The following is a 19,060-nucleotide window of genomic DNA, read 5'->3' as shown; positions in this document are numbered from 1 at the left end:
AGCCAAGAGAGCTCGGGTGCTCTGGGGGATACCCTTATCCCCCAAAAGCTCATGACCATGTCTCAATGTAAAATACATTTAGTTCATCTCCAAGAGTCTTCATAGTCTCAACAGTTCAAGGATTGCTGAGCTTTGGGGGCACATGACCTTTTGGTGACCCCTCACATCCAAAACATAACATTCTGGCAGCACTGATTTATGTGAGATACTTTCTTTTGTTCTTCAGCTTGCTCAGTTATTGGCAGAATTGAACTCAGTGCCAGATTTCTTTCCAGTACGAACCCCAACCTCAGCTTCGGTAAGTGGAACTCCTTAAAATTATTCACACTGATGCTGATGTTTAATAACAGGTTGCCTAGTGGCTTTTATTCAAGAGATCACTCAATTGCATATTGTTTTTGGTTTCAGAAGAAGAAAACAGTTCGTCGGGCCTTCTCAGAGGGACAGATCACCCGACGCACAAACCCGACCCGGAGCGCACGGCCTCCAGAGAAGTTTGCTCTAGAAAACTTTACCATCTCCGCCACCAAATTTGCTGAAGAGTTTTATAGTTTCAGAAGAAGAAAGACAACTAGTGGGGTATTTTCTGACAGTAATAAGTGAATTATTGGTCTAAGTCATTGGTCCTCAAACATGATGCAGCTTGTTAAACCAGACTGTTTACAGGTAGTTTCTGACTCAGGTGGCCTGCAGCAGCTGAGAACTGTAATTTCCCAGTTCCCAGGTGATGCCCATGCCCCCTAGGACCACAGTTTTAGAACACCCCTTCTCTAAACTGTAGGTTGCATTGAGAGTCCTTTATTCAAACTGAGCTGAGAAGCAGCTCATTGGTTACTACTAATGAGCTGGGTTGAACTTGCGCTAGTGGAGGCAGTAAAGGCTTATTAACAGCTCAGGCCAGCTTTGTACTTTTGTATATGGAAAAGTACAGGGATGGTTCCTTTTAAGTGACCTGTCTGGATGGTGAGACTTTAAAGCCTTCTACTTTGTGGGTTTAACTGTTCAATGAAGTTCACTTCCCTGGCTCCATAAAATTTTTAGCAGTGAAACCAAAAGCCCAAACTTCTCGTTTATTGCTATATGGACTTGTCAAGAAGAAAGCTTGGTTTGGGAAGGAGACCAGTAAATAACTACATGGAAGAAAGGGTTCCCAGGAAATAGAAGAGGGACATAGTCAATGTTAATGGTGCCAGATTTCTGATAATTTAAGATTCTTTATTTTGAAATGGATTAATATATCTTATTCCAGTTTCTGTCCTTTTGCAGGGGAAATCCCAGGGGTATAGACGACGTCACCGCATATCTTCTTTTCGACCAGTGGAGGATATTACTGAAGAGGACTTGGAAAATGTTGCCATAACTGTGCGAGATAAAATCTATGATAAAGTTTTGGTAAGTTGTATATTATTAATAATTTGCATGACTCTGGCAGTCCACTGGTATTTGAAATCCTACATTGTTTTTAAACTATTAGTGCTCATATCCTTGTGCCATCTCCCTGAGGGCTCAGAATCTGGCTCTAAATTGTAGGGTCGAGGTCAGCCGTAGCTGGGAAAAGGCAGGCAACTTAGTGTAGTAACTCTCGTCAGGAGAGGCAGGTTACTGAGGCATAGGTTATAATCTGGGGGGAGGCAGGGATGATAGTTTAGGAAAGTATAAAAATCATATTTACATGTAATTGTTAACATTTTTATTACTTACCTAGTAGTGTATCTTAAATATTAAAAAAGATGGTATTATTGTGGGGTGTAATGTAGTCAGAAAACTGTGGTGGGAAATTGAAAATTTTTTCTAAATGGTGATTTAAAGGGGGACTTTGTTCTTTTTTTTTTTTTTTTTTTTTTTTTGATAAGGAAGTACTTAAATGTTTTTAACTGAATTGCCAACATTTTAAAATCAGATGGTACCCTGAAGGCTGGGGCTCCAGCCAAATTGTTGCTGCTTGGGGCTTGTCACCACTGCACATGTTGCCTCAAGCTTTCTTGTCTCTTGTTCTGTCTGATTGCTTTGTTCTGTCTGTGGGGTCTCTGCTTAGTCTCATCTGCTCTGGGGTGCTTCTCTGACCCCAGAACCAAAGTGCCCACCATCTGGTAAAAGCCTCCAGGGTTTGTCCTAGGGAACTGTCCTGCTTGTCCCTGAGAGAGGGACAGTGCTGGCAGCTGGTCTCATGGTCGTCACTGTCAATCTCTGTGCTCATGCTCGCCCTCCCCCCATGCCAGGGTAACACGTGCCATCAGTGTCGGCAGAAGACCATCGACACCAAGACGGTGTGTCGGAACCAGAGCTGCGGCGGAGTGCGAGGACAGTTCTGCGGGCCCTGCCTGCGGAATCGCTACGGGGAGGACGTGAGATCGGCATTGCTGGACCCGGTAGGAAGAGTGCTTGCTTTTAAGTCGTCTTGAGGAAGGGAAACAAGCCCAAGTTGGGGGACCTGGAAGAGCTCTGGTTTTTGAAGAGCTTTCTCTCTGCTTTCCTCCTATATCTTAAGACTCTTGAGGATGAAAAATAGCATTTTCTTCTGGAAAGAGAAGGAGCAGGCCGGTGGGGAAGAAGAGTTTTTGTCAGGTTTTCCTACGAGTTAATTCTGTGCACTGAGCACTGTTGTTTTTCTTTCCATTACTATTGTTTTCCCTTATGAAGTAGGTAAACCTGCCTATGCTTTGTTCCCTCTGTGAAATGAGGTAATGCTTGAACCTAAGTAGTCTTGGTCTGTGTTCTTAACCACTTCATTTTGTGATTTCTGCAACAAGGTGATATGTAGAATGTCCCCAGTTTATTAGACATACGATTCAAGTTGTGATTTAAAAATAAGTACACCTATTGGGAGAGCTAGAATTTATACCTTGGATTTTGTAAACCCCATGCTCTTAAAGTCAGGGCCAGTTGGTATGAGGGTCCTGCACTTGCCCCTTGAAAGTCTTCCTTTTGAGCAGGGGTGCCCACTAATCCCATAGAGCTAGTTTTGTCTAAAACCAAGACAAGACATAGCTCTTTGCTTCTCTGATGTGGGGTGATCGGCCTGTCTGGGCCACTGTGAAACCTGCAGCAAAGATAGAGACCCAGCTCAGTCGGGCTTCACGAGCTCCTGTAGCTAATGGGAGATTTCTGCCATCATCTTTTAGGATTGGATGTGTCCTCCCTGCCGTGGGATCTGTAATTGCAGTTACTGTCGAAAGCGTGATGGCCGCTGTGCTACGGGGATCCTCATTCATCTGGCCAAGTTTTATGGTTACAATAATGTTAAGGAATATCTAGAGAGGTAAGTCTCTCCTAGTTTAAAAATGGAAGTTGTGATCCTGGGGGCCCAGCATGCAGAGCCTCTAGGCAAGGAGCCGTTGCCTTGTTTCCTGGCTGATTTATAGAAGCCACGTTGAGTACTGTCCATCCTGCCTCTCTCTATTGGAGAAGCTCAGACTTACTATTTTCCCTTCCTTTGTTAGAGTCTTCACCTCTATACTGCCTCTAGCCAGAATTTCCCCTTGTGAAAAACAGAAGGAATAGACACGACAGGCTGAGAGGGAGCTGCGGGGATAGTAAGAGGCAGCCGTAACCCTAGTAGCACAGAGGTCAGGCAGTGTGCACCTGGGAAGAGGACACAGAATTGTTACCCACAAGTCTCAGGTCTGTAACAAACTTTGGAATGTAGGAGTCACTTGGGGCATGCAGGACACAGGATTATTCTGGAAGTGTCAGGAGATCAGGGTTTATGCTCTGAGGGGTTCTTAAATCTCCATAGAATGCTGTTCACCTTTAATAACTACTTATCTTTTTCTCAGCTTACAAAAGCAGCTGGTTGAAGACAATTGAGAGAAAAAAGAACCAGCGAAGTATTCCCCAACAAGAAATGCATACCATTTGTGCCTAAGATTTCTTACAGTTGTTTTTATACAAAATTTCTTGTAGAGTTTACTGTTTCTGAATACTATTTTTTTAAAAAAAAAGTTTATATGCTTAAAAAGATTTCTCAGGAAAATAGAAAAGCAGAGGAATCTATCTATCTATATATATATATATTCACACAAGCCCTGTGTGGTATCTGCTGATGATTCAAAAGCACAATTCAAATGGGGCAGAGTTAAAGTTCAGGTAAATTACAGAAAAGATCCATTGAAGCAGCCTTTGACCTTGTTTAACTTCGTGGTCACTCTAAGTCATTTTTACAGGACTTGTTTCTCCTGTAGTCTGCCTCACCTTGAGTGATCATAGCTCAAATGGTAATAGTTTATCCTCCTCTGGATTGTTGGAAATTTATATTGAAGAATGTTCCCCTAAATTACAAAGTGCAATCAATCATGGAATGCGAGAACTGATCATAAGTGGACTGTCAGGTTACAGACACTAGAGGCCTTACAGTGAGTGCCTGCTGCTTCAGGTTTTCAGAGAACCTAAGGGCTATTTTTTTTTTTTTTTTTAAGAGATTTTGGTGTTTAATAATAACTAAATCCCCCTTCCTTCCAGTTGCATTTTTCTGAGGTTACATGTCTGTTTGGTGGAACCTTGGTAAAAATGTGACAAACTGCTTTTTGCCTGTTGAGGAATGGGGATTCAGAGAGGTACTGGGGAAAGCTAAAATCAGTGATCGTAGAGACTAAACAGGTGTCTTTTTTTTTTTTTTTTTTTTGTACAATTGCTTCTTTTTAAGGCTAGTATTCTAAAAATGAATGCACATGTAAGTTACTAAAAAGTTACATAAGCTGGAATGTATTTTATGCTTTTCAGTAGAAAAAATTAACACACATAGGGAATAGTGACACAATGAAGACTCCTATGTTCTGGCCGAGGAATGTTAAGTCCCAGTGCAAGGACCGTCTTATGCTTCTAGCAACAGAGCCACGCCTGCCAACACCCATTTGGCTGTCTTCTCTTTGCTCTTTAACCTGAAGGTCCAGACGTAGGTGGGGCCTCTTGTTTTGGTTTTATACACAGGGCACGCATAGGTGTGTTTGGTTTCTTGTCTGTCCACCAGTATGGCTTTGGCAAAGATGACAGGCATCAGGGACTTCAACTCCTTGAGGCGAGCTTCAACAATGGTTCCTGTCTGGGGGTCCCATCGGGCACCTGTGGGAAAAAACACAACTGTTGCAGCAGTATGGCATGTTGCTAGTGATTGTTGGATGCAATAAACATTCTGGTTTTTGTCATGTTTCTGCTTGTCAGTAGTATCATGACCCAGCTGGCCCATGACTGAGATTTGAATAGAAGTTAACTTACCTGGCAAAGGTTCCCACAGCTGAACAATAAAATCATAAGTTTGTCCTCCCTTAAAAAAAAGCGTTTTGCATTCTCTCCCCTACTGCACTTTATTTTCTAAGAGTTACACCATCTTCCCAACCTTTAAAGTGAAAAAGGAAAACCTTGGCAAGGACTAGAAGTCACACAAACACAGGGCCAAGTAAATTTGGAAAAGCTCACATCGTAACTCCCTCTTACAGGTGCACAGTGGCATCTTAAAGGTTGGGAGAAGTCTGGTAGTTTTGCCAACAACTTTATGCCGAAAGCAAAATAATGTAAATTCATTGTAGGGCTTGAGTATCTTGGGACATTAACACCAATGCCTCAATTTGGTTCACACTGAAGGAAACAGAAGGACATGAGATAAATGGTAACCACTAGCATGAAGTTGTTGGGTGCATGAATGGATCCTGAGAAACAGTAAAAGGTAAAACACCAATTTGAACCTGGAGAAAGTTTTCACACACACGGTAGGCACCTCACCTTCCATGAGGAGCCCGTGGAGGTAGGCACCTTCCCTTGGGGGATGGCCATAATCTTCCTTTGTTTTTTTGGTGACATCAACTGTCAAGCACATTCTGTCCAGTGGCCACTCGTTTTTTCGAGCCATAGTCTGCATAATTGCTTTGGGAGGAGAAGGAACAGGAATTAAATGGAATAAAACTGTGCAGAGGTTCCCAGTAGCCACCAGTAAGCCAAGGCATTCTTCAGCGCCAGGGTGGATTTTAGATTCTGGGCATTCACACATAGCTGCTGTAGAGCGGGTCCTGGCAAAGGAAGGCCTGCAGGACAACCTGTTTGTACGTCACGTGTTATTGGAGCAGATGCAGCCACTTGCTTCTGTAATGTCTTTGGTGTCTCTTGCAAACTAGAATGGCAGCATGGAGAAGCTGTGACAGACACATGGCCCTTGACTCAGCTCACCATGCCTGCTCCCAGGGCCCCTTTATTGTCTCTCTAGTTGCCACAGTCACTTCTTCCTCTCATGACTGCTGTGTGAGGATTGGTAAGCAGGGAGAGTGCATCATAGGTCAAGCAAGGCAGGACTTCTGCGTCCGCCCTTACCAGTTAAGAAGGACTGAGGGTTAAAGAAGCCAGACAGCCACACGACAGCAGGAAGGGCTAGATCTTGTGTCCACATGTCGAGCTCTCGGCAGCGTAGGAGGAGGTCGTTAAACCTGGTTAATGGAAGGCAAGAAGAAATAAACGTGCTTTTTAGTAAAATAGATATCTTCCAGTAAGATTCTGGCAGCAAGAGTGGGGGGGGGGGTGGAGGTGTAAAGTATACCACTGACAGCCAACCTGATGATTTAGGGGTTGTTCCTTTAAAGAACTAGTGTTTCCTGTTGAGATTTCATTCCTGCAGCTCTTGGAGCTGAGACCACTAGGAGCAGGAAACACTGGGGAACATGAACATCCCTCTGCATTTCTTAATCTACTTAGATCCTCCTCGTGCTGTGCGATGCCTGTCTGTATAGGTCATCCCACATACACTGGGCTGATGGGCCAACAAGAGGTGCAGGACTCGGAACCCCGCAAGAACACTGTGTCAGGGATGGAAGGAGACTGCAATGGGGGGGGGGGGGTGTCTGAGACTGGAGTGGCCAGCCAAGAACAGAGGGAACGGTGTGTGACAATATTCTTCCTACTTGATGGTAACCCGGAAGGGGAAGGTAAAGGTCACTATGGGAAAAATTTTTTTTTAAAAAAATCTGCCGTCTCCGGCACATTTGAGAAAACTGTCTATAACTGGTTTTCTCATCCAGGCCACACAATTGTGCGAGGTAGGAAGCACCTAGCCATGAGGAAGCTGGCTCCTGGAGGCACCTTGAAATGTAGGTTTAAGGGCTGCCAAAAAGGGGTAGAGGGTGAAGCACAGAGAAAGCCTCAACATAAAAAACCAGCAGAGTAGTTCTCCAGCATCATGGACACAGCTGGAGCTGCCATTGATGTTTTCCAGGACCTTGTTGAGGTTAAGAGTTGCACAGGAAGCTGGGCTGAATGAAGAGTCACCCCCAGACCTCCATGGCAGGGATATCTGCCTGAGGCATTTGGCTGATTCTGGGCTGTGATGACGATGACTTAAGGGTTCACCTTCAAATGCAGACATCACAAGAAAAAATTCTTGCTGAGAACACAGGCCTGTGCCCAGCTCCATATTAAATTCTTTAAAATGGCTGATTTAGGAAAAATGTACTTAATACAGAGGAATAGCATAGACTGCCCAAAGACAAGACAGGACAAAAACAAGGGCAGAAGAGAAGATTGTCACCTCACTGAGGAGAAACTGCAGCCATTTTGCAACAACTAGAAAATGAAGTGATTACTTATATAAACAAGATTATGATTTGGAAGGGATCAGGGAAGGAAAAGTAATGACAGTGGGTTGGAAGATCTCAGGAAGTAAGGTAAATGAAAGGAAAAATTAGGGTTAGAACAAAAATAATAGTAGAAATAAAACCTTATTTAATAGGGATTCTCTAAAGTGAGTTTTCCTAAATCATAAATTTGAATGTTCAAAATTTAAGGATACCAAGAAAGTATGACTTAGAATAATCAATAATAAGACAATTATGCTATGACCTGTGAAGATTAGATTAAAAAAAAAAAAACCCTTGAAAAGCCAAAGGAAAACATGAAACCATTTATAAAAGGGAAAAAAACAATGGCAGCCTCAGACATTTCTACAGCTGTCTGACAGGACAGTGATGCCTCCCAAATCCTGAAAAATGGGAATATTTAATAACCAGCCAGAGTGTCATTCAGGTATGAAGACAGACTATCATTACATTAAACGACAACAAATGCGACATCAAGGTTTGTAACCCAGGAAATAAAAAGATGAGTCTTTAAAAGGTAATGGAATTTAAATAATTTAGTGAAGGGAAGAAAATAGTCTGGAGACAGTTAAAGAGATAATGGAGGATCACCCGGAAATGATTAAATCCACTTCACAGCAAATAGACCTAGAGTTTGCGTGAATGAATACAGATGACAATAAAGCAAAAGGCAACAGATATGCATGACAAAACTTTCACAATGGAAGCTACAAATGGACCCTGATATTTGTAACCACACAGCACCAAGTTAGATAGTTTTAAAAACATCCCAAATATAACTACACTTGAAGAAATCAAGGGTAAAGAGAAACTTGTGAATGAATGACAAGAATGTTTAAGAACAGGCTCAACATTTCTAATCTATACTAGGAAATGACAGAGTTAGAAAACTGAAGTTCTGGAGAGAAAATAATCATTGTGTCTAGGATTCCACATAGAAGTAAACTATCAGTCAAGTCACCAAAGCCAGTTCAGACACACAGGATGTGGCACCCACCCCTCAATATGGTTTATACTATGGTAAAAGAAAAGGGAGCCAGCCCCGATAAGATGACAAAAGATGATATGATGTTAAAGGAAAAAAATGATTGACTATAAACAAAGTGAAAACACTCTTGTCCAAGACCGGAAAGAGCTTGATGTTCAGAGGAAAGTTGATGGGTCTAAGGGAAAAAAGCTGACTTGGAAAAATCAAGTGTGTGTTTCAATGTTAGAGTCTCAAGTAAAATAATGGGAATGGTATGTGATTAAATGTTAAACCAACAACTCAGAAAAGGTTGGGGAAAAAACCTGTGAAAAATATGAAAATTTGCACAAAAGGTACAGGTGGGGAAAAGTCCACAGTTACACAAGATGTAACTAAATATAATAAATATATATAATATATATCCTCATTTCTGGATATATAAAATCTAATTGTGGATATCTTGCAGAGTTAAAAATGAGAAAGTTCTGCTCACTTCTCTACTGTGGTAGAGTTGTCCCACTTAGGGACCAAGTTCAGTCACAAAGCACAGTCTTGGGGGTTCTTACAGAGTCTCACACACAACACTAACCCAGCATTGATGCTGATAATGGCCAGTGGCAGTGGGGTTGGGTAGCTTACCACTGGGCTAGGCCGTAAGTAGATGGGTAAGCCAGTTTGCTCCAGCCTTCTGGGACTGTGTCATAACTCAGTGCAAACTGCTGGGCTTCCACATCAGGAGACAACGTCAGCTCCCCCTTGTATGGAGGAAAAAAGACCATGTAATAAATACCTTCCAAAGTGTTGCTCTAGCCCCCTGTTAAACTTACCTTCAAACCAAGGTCTAATTGTTGAAGTGACGCGTGGATTTCTCGAATGAGCATATTCATCCTCTCACATTCTTGGAAGCAAACAAGAATATAGGGACTTCTATTTGAGTTTTTCTGCATTATCTCTGCCATGTTGAACTCTTCTGGAAGTTTCTCCAAAATGTCGTCCAAGACATTCTTAACCTTAAATCATTAACATATGCAAAGATTTATCTATTTCATCTTTGTTTTTGGTGACCACCTATACCTTACTTTTTGAAGTTCCAGAATATATCCTGCAACTCCCAAAGATGCCTGTGAAAGCATTTTAGAGATACCTCCCGCTCCTGGGAGGTGGGCAGAGAGGCACTGCCCACTACCTCATTGCCTCTGCATCACTGCCAGCCACCTCTTCTCCATTAGATCCCAAAATGTAGCCCTGGAGGAGACTGATGTTTATATGCAGTTTATTTACTGGTAGCACTTAGGGGTTTAAGAATCATCATTAACTACATGACACTTGAATATACAGATATGATCAGAGGAAGTTGCCCTGAATAAGTGGGAAATTCATACATTCAAGATGTAAAAAGCCCATAGTACTCGTGTGCATACTCATTCTATCTATGGAGTTTCACTGACCTGGGAAAACCAGATCAAAAAGGGCAAATGATTGAAAAACCTGTCTTTAGCCTCAGGCAGCTTTCCCTCTTTCCTTGCTGGCTACTGCTGGTTCTGACATCATATTTATAGGTTACTATAGCATTCTGGCAGGTAATGTGCCAGAGCCTGAAATCTTAAATTCGTTTATGCAGCAGTCAACTTTATGAACTACAGTTAGGGTTAGAGTGACTTTTAAAAACAGCCAGATTCTGTTTTCCTTCATTGATCTTTTCCAGCTGCCTGCCTGTGGCTTATCTCTGAAATAGAGATACTGATAACGTCCAGAGCTTTTGCCAGTTAAACAGCATACCTAAAAAGTACTTTCTATAGTGCCTGGCACATAGTCAGCACCTAACATTGCCTTTGTCAGGATGCCTTGCCAGTCTGGGTGCTGGGGCAGATGCTCTGCATTTCTTGGTGTAATGACAGCGTCCTTGTGAGAAGGTAGAAGCACAAAAACAAGACACGTCCATCCACCTTTTCTTTTATTAAACTATAGCTCTTTCCCAAATGAATGAGTTTTTCCTTGTTCATAGTCTTTTTAAAAATGTAGCATTCTTATAGAAAAGATGCTAGTATATAAAACATTACAACAAATTCTAAAGTTTTTAAATTGTTTCTCAGTGAATGATCTTGTTTCAAGAAATAACTGAAAGAGTCCAAAAAAGAATATAAACGGTTTCTGGGTCACACTATAGTTAGATCTGATGTCTAGTGAGTTCCATTTGAACAACCTGAATCCTGACCAATCAAAGCCTGATTAATAATTTTGATAAAAAATAAGAGCTAACTTATTTGGGGAAAATCAGCTGTTCAGGTTTTAAATTAATGAGAAACACGATTTTAATATAAATGTTTAAAAAACTGGGCACAGTGGTGCAAGTCTGTAATCCCAGGGACTCCGGAGGCTAAGGCAGGAGGATTGGAAGGCCAGCTTCAGCAACTTGATGAGACTCAAAAAAGGAGGGGGGTGGCTTGCGGGGTCGTGGTAGAGTGTTCCTGGGTCCAGTCCCCAATACTACAATGATAATAAAGATTAAAAAGTAATTTTTCATCCCCATCATTCTAGAATAATAAAAATCTTCAATAAAAGGTCTGTCTCCCAAGACATTGTGAAAAAGATTATAACAAAATGACAAGAATCAAAAACATTAAGAGTGAAAGTCAGGCTGGGGTTGTGGCTCAGTGGTAGAGCTCTTGCCTAGCATGTGTGAGGCACTGGGTTCGATTCTCAGCACCACATAATTAAAGGCCCACTGACAACTAAAATAAATATATATGAAAGGCAAGCCACAGATTTGGAGAAATTACCTGCATTTCACATACCTGATCAAGAACACATATCCAGAATAAAGAGTTCTTGCAAGTCCACGAGGAAAAAGATTGACAAGCTTGAAAAATAGGGAAGCAACAAGTACTTTGCATGAGAAGATGCTCAACTGTATTCCACAAATGAGGAATACAAAAGTGAAACCAATGCAAAATTGTGACGCTAACAAAACCGAGAGGCCAACCAATGAAGCCACATGCCCTCGCTGCTGGTGGGAGTGTAACTGCTGGAACCACTCGAGAAAACTGAGAGCACTATTAAAGCTGAACTCCACCCTGGGATCTGGCAGTCCCACTTCTGAGTATAGAAAATGGGTATTAGAACAGAAGCCTTTGGGAGTTCCTGAGTATATGAGGAGGCTCATGGCTGTAGTATTCATACAAGTGAAAACCCAGAAACCACGCACAGAAGAATCACAGTCATATCACAGAATACGAAGCACGCCTGAACTGCCAGTACATGAACGACATAGACATATGTCACAGACATAGTGTGGCATCATAGGAGTTCGACAAATGAATATGTCCCATATGATCCCATGCACTCAAAATTCAGAAACAAGCAGACCCTTTGGGGACTGGGGAGGTGCACAGGCTGGTTAGGGCACAAGTATCTTTCTGGACTGTTGAAAATGTTCTGTATTTTGACCCACCTGCTAGTAACATGAATGTGCACAAGTACAGACAAAAGTTCACTAAGTTGTACACTTACGATTAGTTTCTTTGATGTAAGTTATACCTCAATTTAAGTGAAACAAAGACCTGGTACCTTTTCTTCCATAGACTGCCCCAGTTCCTCAGTGCCGAGTGCATTCCTGGGCTGCATCTCCAGCAGAGTTCTGAAGAGTGTGTTAGATGTCACTGTCAGGAATTCTATTTCAGCATTTGGGTGGAGGCCATACAGTGCTGGGCTCTCCGGAGGCAGTGCCTCCTCTATGTACTGGTGGTACCCTGAGTAATCGAGGTAGGGTGGGGCCGCAAATCCTGGTGCCAGCATAAGCTCATCTTCAATCTTTAATCATAAAGAAAAAGTCAGTTACTCCAAAGCTGAATAGGCATCAATCTTCACTTCCTAAACATCCAGAACTCTGGCCAGAAGGTCCCAGAACAAAACTTGATGAGTAGCAGTTTCTCTAAAATGTTTCAAAGCCAACTGTTCTGCTCTATTTGTGGCACCAGGGGAAGATTCCAAGGTGCGCACAGGAATCTTACTCCCGGGGAGAATCAGTTTGCAATGTGCTTGGGGTGGCGAGGTACCTGCCCTGAAGGACTGAGCAAGTGCTGTGTCATCACTGGGCACTGGCCACTCGGTTACATGCTGCTTTCCACTCGTTCTCCCCGACATTCCCAATTCCCAGAGGGTATACAGTAAATCTAATCCAGGTCGCCTCCCTTGGATCTTGGACTACTCAGCAAAGTCTGTGTTTGTCTCAAGATTCCGAGGACCTGAGTTAGTAGCCAGCACTTAACTGGTGCTCAGTGCATAGTTGCCTAGTGAATGAAGACTAGCCATACATCCTTTCTGGTGCCCATTGACTTCATTAAGGCTGGAGGAAGGGGTAGACAACATGTCCACAGGCAGAGGCATTTTGAACAAAGGCACTGTGAGCAGTAGCAATACCAAACCCTCTAAATATGAGAGTGTAGATCTCCAAAATGTAACAAAAGAATTAATGGGCCTGAGTTATGTCCAGTCACAAACACAATCAAGTGTTGCAATTTTCCAGTTAATATAGTATAATCTCAGATATCCCACCTCCATATCTCAGTTCTCATGGATGTTAATAACTTATAATTTTCCCAATCCTGTACTGCAAGTTCTGTGTATTGCTTAAATATATGGGAGATGCTGTTTTAAAACTACCATTTACCTCAGTAGAAAGAGTGAAGCAGGAGGTATCGCAATACCAGATCTTCAACTCTACTACAAAGCAATAGTAACAAAAATGGCATGGTATTGGTACCAAAATAGAAAGGTGGATCAATGGTACAGAATAGAGGACACGGACACAAACCCAAATAAATACCATTTTCTCATACTAGACAAAGGGGCCAAAAATATGCAATGGAGAAAAGATAGCCTCTTCAACAAATGGTGCTGGGAGAATTGGAAATCCATATGCAACAGAATGAAACTAAACCCATATCTCTCACCATGCACGAAACTAAACTCAAAATGGATTAAGGACCTCGGAATCAGACCAGAAACCCTGCAGATTATAGAAGAAAAAGTAGGTCCAGAGCTTCAACATGTCGGCTTAGGACCAGACTTCCTCAACAGGACTCCCATAGCACAAGAAAAAGCAAGAATCAATAACTGGGATAGATTCAAACTAAAAAGCTTTCTCTCAGCAAAGGAAACTATCAGCAATGCAAAGAAAGAGCCTACAGAGTGGGAGAAAATCTTTGCCAATCATACTTCAGATAGAGCACTAATCTCCAGAATCTATAAAGAACTCAAAAAACTCTACACCAAGAATGCAAATAATCCAATCCACAAATGGGCTAAGGAAATGAATAGACACTTCACAGAAGAAGATCTGCAAGCAGTCAACAAACATATGGAAAAACGTTCAACATCTCTAGTAATAAGAGAAATGCAAATCAAAACCACCCTAAGATTCCATCTCACCCCAATTAGAATGGCAAGTATCAAGAATACAAGCAACAACAGGTGTTAGCGAGGATGTGGGGAGAAAGGTACACTCATACATTGCTGGTGGGGCTGCAAATTAGTGCAGCCACTCTGGAAAGCAGTGTGGAGACTCCTTAGAAAACTTGGAATGGAACCACCATTTGACCCAGCTATCCCACTCCTTGGCCTATACCCAAAGGACTTAAAATCAGCATATTACAGAGATACAGCCACATCAATGTTCATAGCTGCTCAGTTCACAATAGCCAGATTGTGGAACCAACCTAGATGTCCTTCAGAAGAAGATCTGCAAGCAGTCAACAAACATATGGAAAAACGTTCAACATCTCTAGTAATAAGAGAAATGCAAATCAAAACCACCCTAAGATTCCATCTCACCCCAGTGTCCTTGATGAATGGATAAAGAAACTGTGGTATATATATACAATGGAATATTACTCAGCCATAAAGAATGATAAAATTATGGCATTTGCAGGCAAATGGATGAAACTGGAGAATATCATGCTAAGTGAGATAAGCCTATCTCAAAAAAACAAAGGACGAATGATATCGCTAATAAGTGAATGATGACACATAATGGGGGGTGGGAGGGGTTAGTGTTAGGGTTAGAGTTAGGGTTAGGGAGGGGGGCAAGAATGGAGGAAGGAAGGACTGTATAGAGGGAAAAGAGGGGTGGGAGGGGTGGGGGGGAAGGGAAAAAATAACAGAATGAATCAAACAGCATTACCCTATGTAAATTTATGATTACACAAATGGTATGCCTTTACGCCATGTACAAACAGAGAAACAACATGTATCCCATTTGTTTACAATAAAATAAAAAATAAAATAAAATAAAATAAAACTACCATTTAATATAGCTTTGCCTAGATTTTCTAAGTCATTTTCTAAAAGTGAGGATTTGTCTGTTACTGTGTATGTGGTGCCAATGTCCCCTATCACCTGGAGACAGTATTCAGTATTTATTAATTCATTCAATAACGTGATCATCCAATATACTACCATAAAGCTTGTAAGCATTAAATGTCATGTGACTTTGTTCTTGAGGAATGGAGTTTAACGGGGACAAAGGAAGTCTGATTTTCCATAGTCATGTTGGTGAATAAGGTGGCTTGTTTCTTCCCTGCAATCTTGGATTGCTTAGAATGGCTGTGACTTTAGCAAAATGCTCAAGTGCTCCATGAATTTCAAAGGCATTTTAAATATTTGAGTCTTTTTTTTTTTTTTTTGGTGCCAGGAGGAATCCTTCCTTTATATTCTAGAAACAGAAATCTTGACTCAAGGAATATGGGAAGGAACAAGTGAGACTATCTTACTACCAATATCCTTGGGCTTGGCTTTATTCAATTATTCACATTTTCATCATTTCATATTCATATAAAAAGTTTAGATGTCATTTGATGCAATGATAAAAGATATATGAAAGTTAAACTCACCATTATTAGTCTATGATAAATTACCCCAAATTAAAACATGAGCAAAAATATTAACAAAACCCCAAATTAGGATAAACACATCCAAATTGAACTTCATTCTCTATAAAGACTTGGTCTTCTCTGTTAGTGCTCACTAGAGAACTGAAAGAAATTTTTAAAACCTGCCATTAATCTGCCCTTCAAAACAATTTTCAAGCAAATTAACTAAAACCTGAACCACTTGGAGATTTTAAGATGCTCTGGGGGCCATATGTTTAAGTGCATACTTACTAATGCTGGTGTGATGCAAATAGCCAGTGCTTTCTGGAAGTACCAGGCAGTGTGTCTATACAGACATGAAGAGAGTCTTCAGAATGCGTAAATGCATCAGTGACGCAAAGTAACCACCAAGTTCAAGGGAAAGAACTCAGGGCTCTTAGCCAGGCACGCCCAGTTCAATTCCCATGGATGGCTGGGTGGCCTTAAGAAATGACTCTCTTTTTATTTCAGATCTTTCTACCAGTAAAATGGGGCTCATAATAGCAACTTAATAGTTATGGCTGTGAACATTTAATAAGGTATGCAAACATCTAGGCACAGAGCAGTCTTTTATAAATGTTTGTTTTGATCTTTCCTGTGCCCTTGGAGCAGATGGTTATTTTATGGACATCTTTTATGGTTATTTTAAGTACATTTTGCTTTTCTGGAAGGAAAAACCAAATCTAAGAAATGCCCTATAAATTCCTACTTTGGTGCCCAATAAGGAAAGCTTGAAAATCAAGGTTAGGTTCATTGACTTGCCCCTTTTATCATAAAAGAACTAAAGATTTCAGTATATTCATAGAGCTCTGTAAATTCTGATTGACTCTTGGCCTTCTTCCCACTTGGGCTTTTATGATAACCTGCTGATTGCTGATGGGGCGCTAACTGCAGACCTCGCTAGAGTTACCATCTTTGGAGGAAGGTTGTTTGGAGGAATGTCCCTTTAAGAATGGGTAATTCTTGGGCTGGGGAGATAGCTCAGTCAGTAGAGTGCTTGACTTGTAAGCACAAGGCCCTGGGTTTGATCCCCAGCAACAAAAAAAAAAAAAAAAAAGAATGGGTAATTCTTTGAGACATTATAACACCTTCTCAAACAACCCTCCTCCAGGCAAATCAAAACTATGTACATTTCCAAAAGAACTGAAAAATAAATCCACACAAAATTTATACATAAAATTTCATAGCGACATTATTCATAATAACCCAGAGGCAGTCCAAATGCCCACTGATGGGTATACCTGTGTGGTGTACCTATACTTTGGAGGATCATCTGGCCATAAAAAGGAGTGAAGTTCTGATGCATGCTACAATGTGCATGATCCAAACACAAAAGGAAAGAGTCCCCTTACAAAAATCTCCAGGACAAATGTGTAGAGACAAAGTAGATTATGGTTGCCAGGGTCTGGGAAGTAACGAGTATAAGGGGAGCGTGGGGGCAGATGAGGACCGTTAATGGGTGCAGGGGTTTTCTGATTGTAATGATGGTTGTACAACCATGAACTTACTAAAAAGCTTTGAATGATACAATTTAAACTGATAAATTTTATGGTGTGCAAATGATGTCTCAGTAAAACCGATTTTAAAAAGTAATCAATGGACCCTTTCTCAGGCAGACTGCACCTCCACATCATGCAAAAATCACTCAGGATGTGAGGTCATCTTTGCAGAAATCAGTGCAAGCACATGGAGAGGCACAATAGTAAACGGAACACCAGCATCCTGCCCTCTGTGCTGACTCCATGGGGTGGCTGTCTTTCACGTTTTTTTGGTCATTTAATAAAAGCCTTACTCCTCCACCTCCCCTCCAAGTACTCTTGACCATAACAAGAAGCTCCCAGGTCATCATGAGTCTAAACAAGTACATTTGCCCTTGGCCTCCAGGTTAAAAGTACCATGACCCCAAAGTGCTAGTGGGATTTTCAGAAATTACTCAAGGCTGAATTAGCATTGTCATGTCATCTCTAGAGCTGAAAACTACATTGGTGATTGTCTATACTTTGGTTTCTCAAGTGGATCGACAGGGCACAGCGGGAAGGTCTGACACAAAGCTAGACAGAGAGCTGGAAGCAGAGCTAGGATTAGTCTGGATTGTCCATGTTCAGTGCCGCATCATGCGAGACAGACACGGCTCAGTGTTTTGGTGACCTCTGCTCCAACCACCACAAACAGATCAACATTCCAGCCAGTGCAGGTGGTGCAAAGACTGGCCTGCCCCACAGCATGTTCACATCCTGGTTTTGCTGCTTACAAGCTGTTTGGTCTCCCTGAGTCCAAGTTTTTATTTATTTATTTATTTATTTTGGAGAGTATCGAACCCAGGGTCTTGTGCTTGCAAGGTAAGCACTCTACCAACTGAGCTACATTCCTAGCCCCTGAGTTCTTTTTTTGATTAAATGAGATAATAATACCTACTTTACAGGATTGTAGTGAGAAGAAATACTACACACGTGTGATACCCGTGGTACAGCACATGTGTTTAACAAATGATTTCCATTGTTATCACAGATACAGTTAAGTATGAAATATGTATTACAAACATTTATACTTAATAAAAATATTTTCCAATCAGTACAAATATTGTTCTAACACTATGAATGTTTAAACCTGACAACAAACGTTTGTGTTGGTCATTCTTGTTTTATAGCTGATAAAATTCAGGTTCAGAGAAGTTCAGTAACTTGTCTAAGATGACACGGTCAACACAAAGAAAAGCTCAAATTCAAACTCAAGGGGTTTATTTTTGATTTTTATTGAAACCCAGGCTCTTAATCCTGACTATATATCACCAAAATAATTTACAGTATATGATAACTTCCGGGTGACCAAAGACATTATTTTCCCAAAGTAATTTTATTACATTACTTACTACTGCCAAGTACACATGTTAAATGAGAAAGTATTTTTGTCCTTAACTTTCGGCAAATAGTCAAAGCCACTGGAGCTTTCTCTCTGAAGGCAAACTTCCTTTATCCACCCAGAAACTCATCCTTCCTCCTGATAGTAAAATATCACTGAAAGCATTCCAGTTCTTTTGATAAAAGAACTTTAAACCCAACCCATTCGTGGGTTGCTTTCTGATCATGTTCCAATGCAACCAATGATACTACTTTGCAAATACATTAACCAACATGAGAAGCGGCAATAAGACATCCTGTGGATGTGAAGTGTTAGATTGCATTGCTAATGATATAAACAGCATGGTCAGGAAACATTTGCATGAGAACAAAATAATAGACCTGTAGCCTCTGACATGGAGTCAGTAAGTGCGTTAATTTCCCTGGGTGAATGAGAAGGTAGCACTGTCCAGTAAGGATGCAAACTTGCAAATGAAGCACTTCGATCCTGAACATCTCACCAGATCTGTGTGGCAGGTCAGCTACCTACATTTCTAAAGGGCTTACACCCACACACCAGTGATGCCCCTCAAGTTTCAGCACCTATATTTATTGTACAATTATTTGAATTGGGAGTTCAGACTTGTGAAGGTTAATGGACTGTCTCATCTGGCAACAGTAACTCCCGTAGCCACAGGCCAGAGCCAGGGGAAGGATTGTCTGCATGAGCTTCCTGCTCTGCCCCTGGACCTCTGCGTCATTCGGAGAAATCAGTCT

General features: G+C 41.3%; 2 protein-coding genes across 3 annotated transcripts in view; one reads left to right on the top strand and one right to left on the bottom strand.

Annotated features, from left to right (window-relative positions):
• The window catches only part of Cdca7l (cell division cycle associated 7 like), a 43,282-nt gene extending 38,137 nt beyond the window's left edge, over positions 1-5,145 (top strand). For both annotated transcript variants that reach the window (XM_047562334.1, XM_047562333.1), the window contains exons 5-10: positions 227-298; positions 409-579; positions 1,267-1,392; positions 2,220-2,369; positions 3,123-3,259; positions 3,777-5,145. In XM_047562334.1, the coding sequence (XP_047418290.1) occupies positions 227-298; positions 409-579; positions 1,267-1,392; positions 2,220-2,369; positions 3,123-3,259; positions 3,777-3,807 (687 nt within the window). In that variant the 3' untranslated portion in view covers positions 3,808-5,145. The remainder of the gene's footprint in view (positions 1-226; positions 299-408; positions 580-1,266; positions 1,393-2,219; positions 2,370-3,122; positions 3,260-3,776) is intronic.
• The window catches only part of Dnah11 (dynein axonemal heavy chain 11), a 332,397-nt gene continuing 318,018 nt past the window's right edge, over positions 4,682-19,060 (bottom strand). Inside the window, 6 exon segments of the mRNA XM_047562330.1 lie at positions 4,682-5,058; positions 5,716-5,856; positions 6,298-6,410; positions 9,178-9,293; positions 9,366-9,548; positions 12,106-12,348. Of these exon segments, the coding sequence (XP_047418286.1) occupies positions 4,811-5,058; positions 5,716-5,856; positions 6,298-6,410; positions 9,178-9,293; positions 9,366-9,548; positions 12,106-12,348 (1,044 nt within the window). The 3' untranslated portion in view covers positions 4,682-4,810.

The sequence above is a fragment of the Sciurus carolinensis genome, chromosome 8 (genome assembly GCF_902686445.1).
Source record: "Sciurus carolinensis chromosome 8, mSciCar1.2, whole genome shotgun sequence".
Lineage (NCBI taxonomy): Eukaryota > Metazoa > Chordata > Mammalia > Rodentia > Sciuridae > Sciurus > Sciurus carolinensis.
Note: the sequence above shows the minus strand (reverse complement) of the source record. Positions and strands in the feature narration are given on the sequence as shown.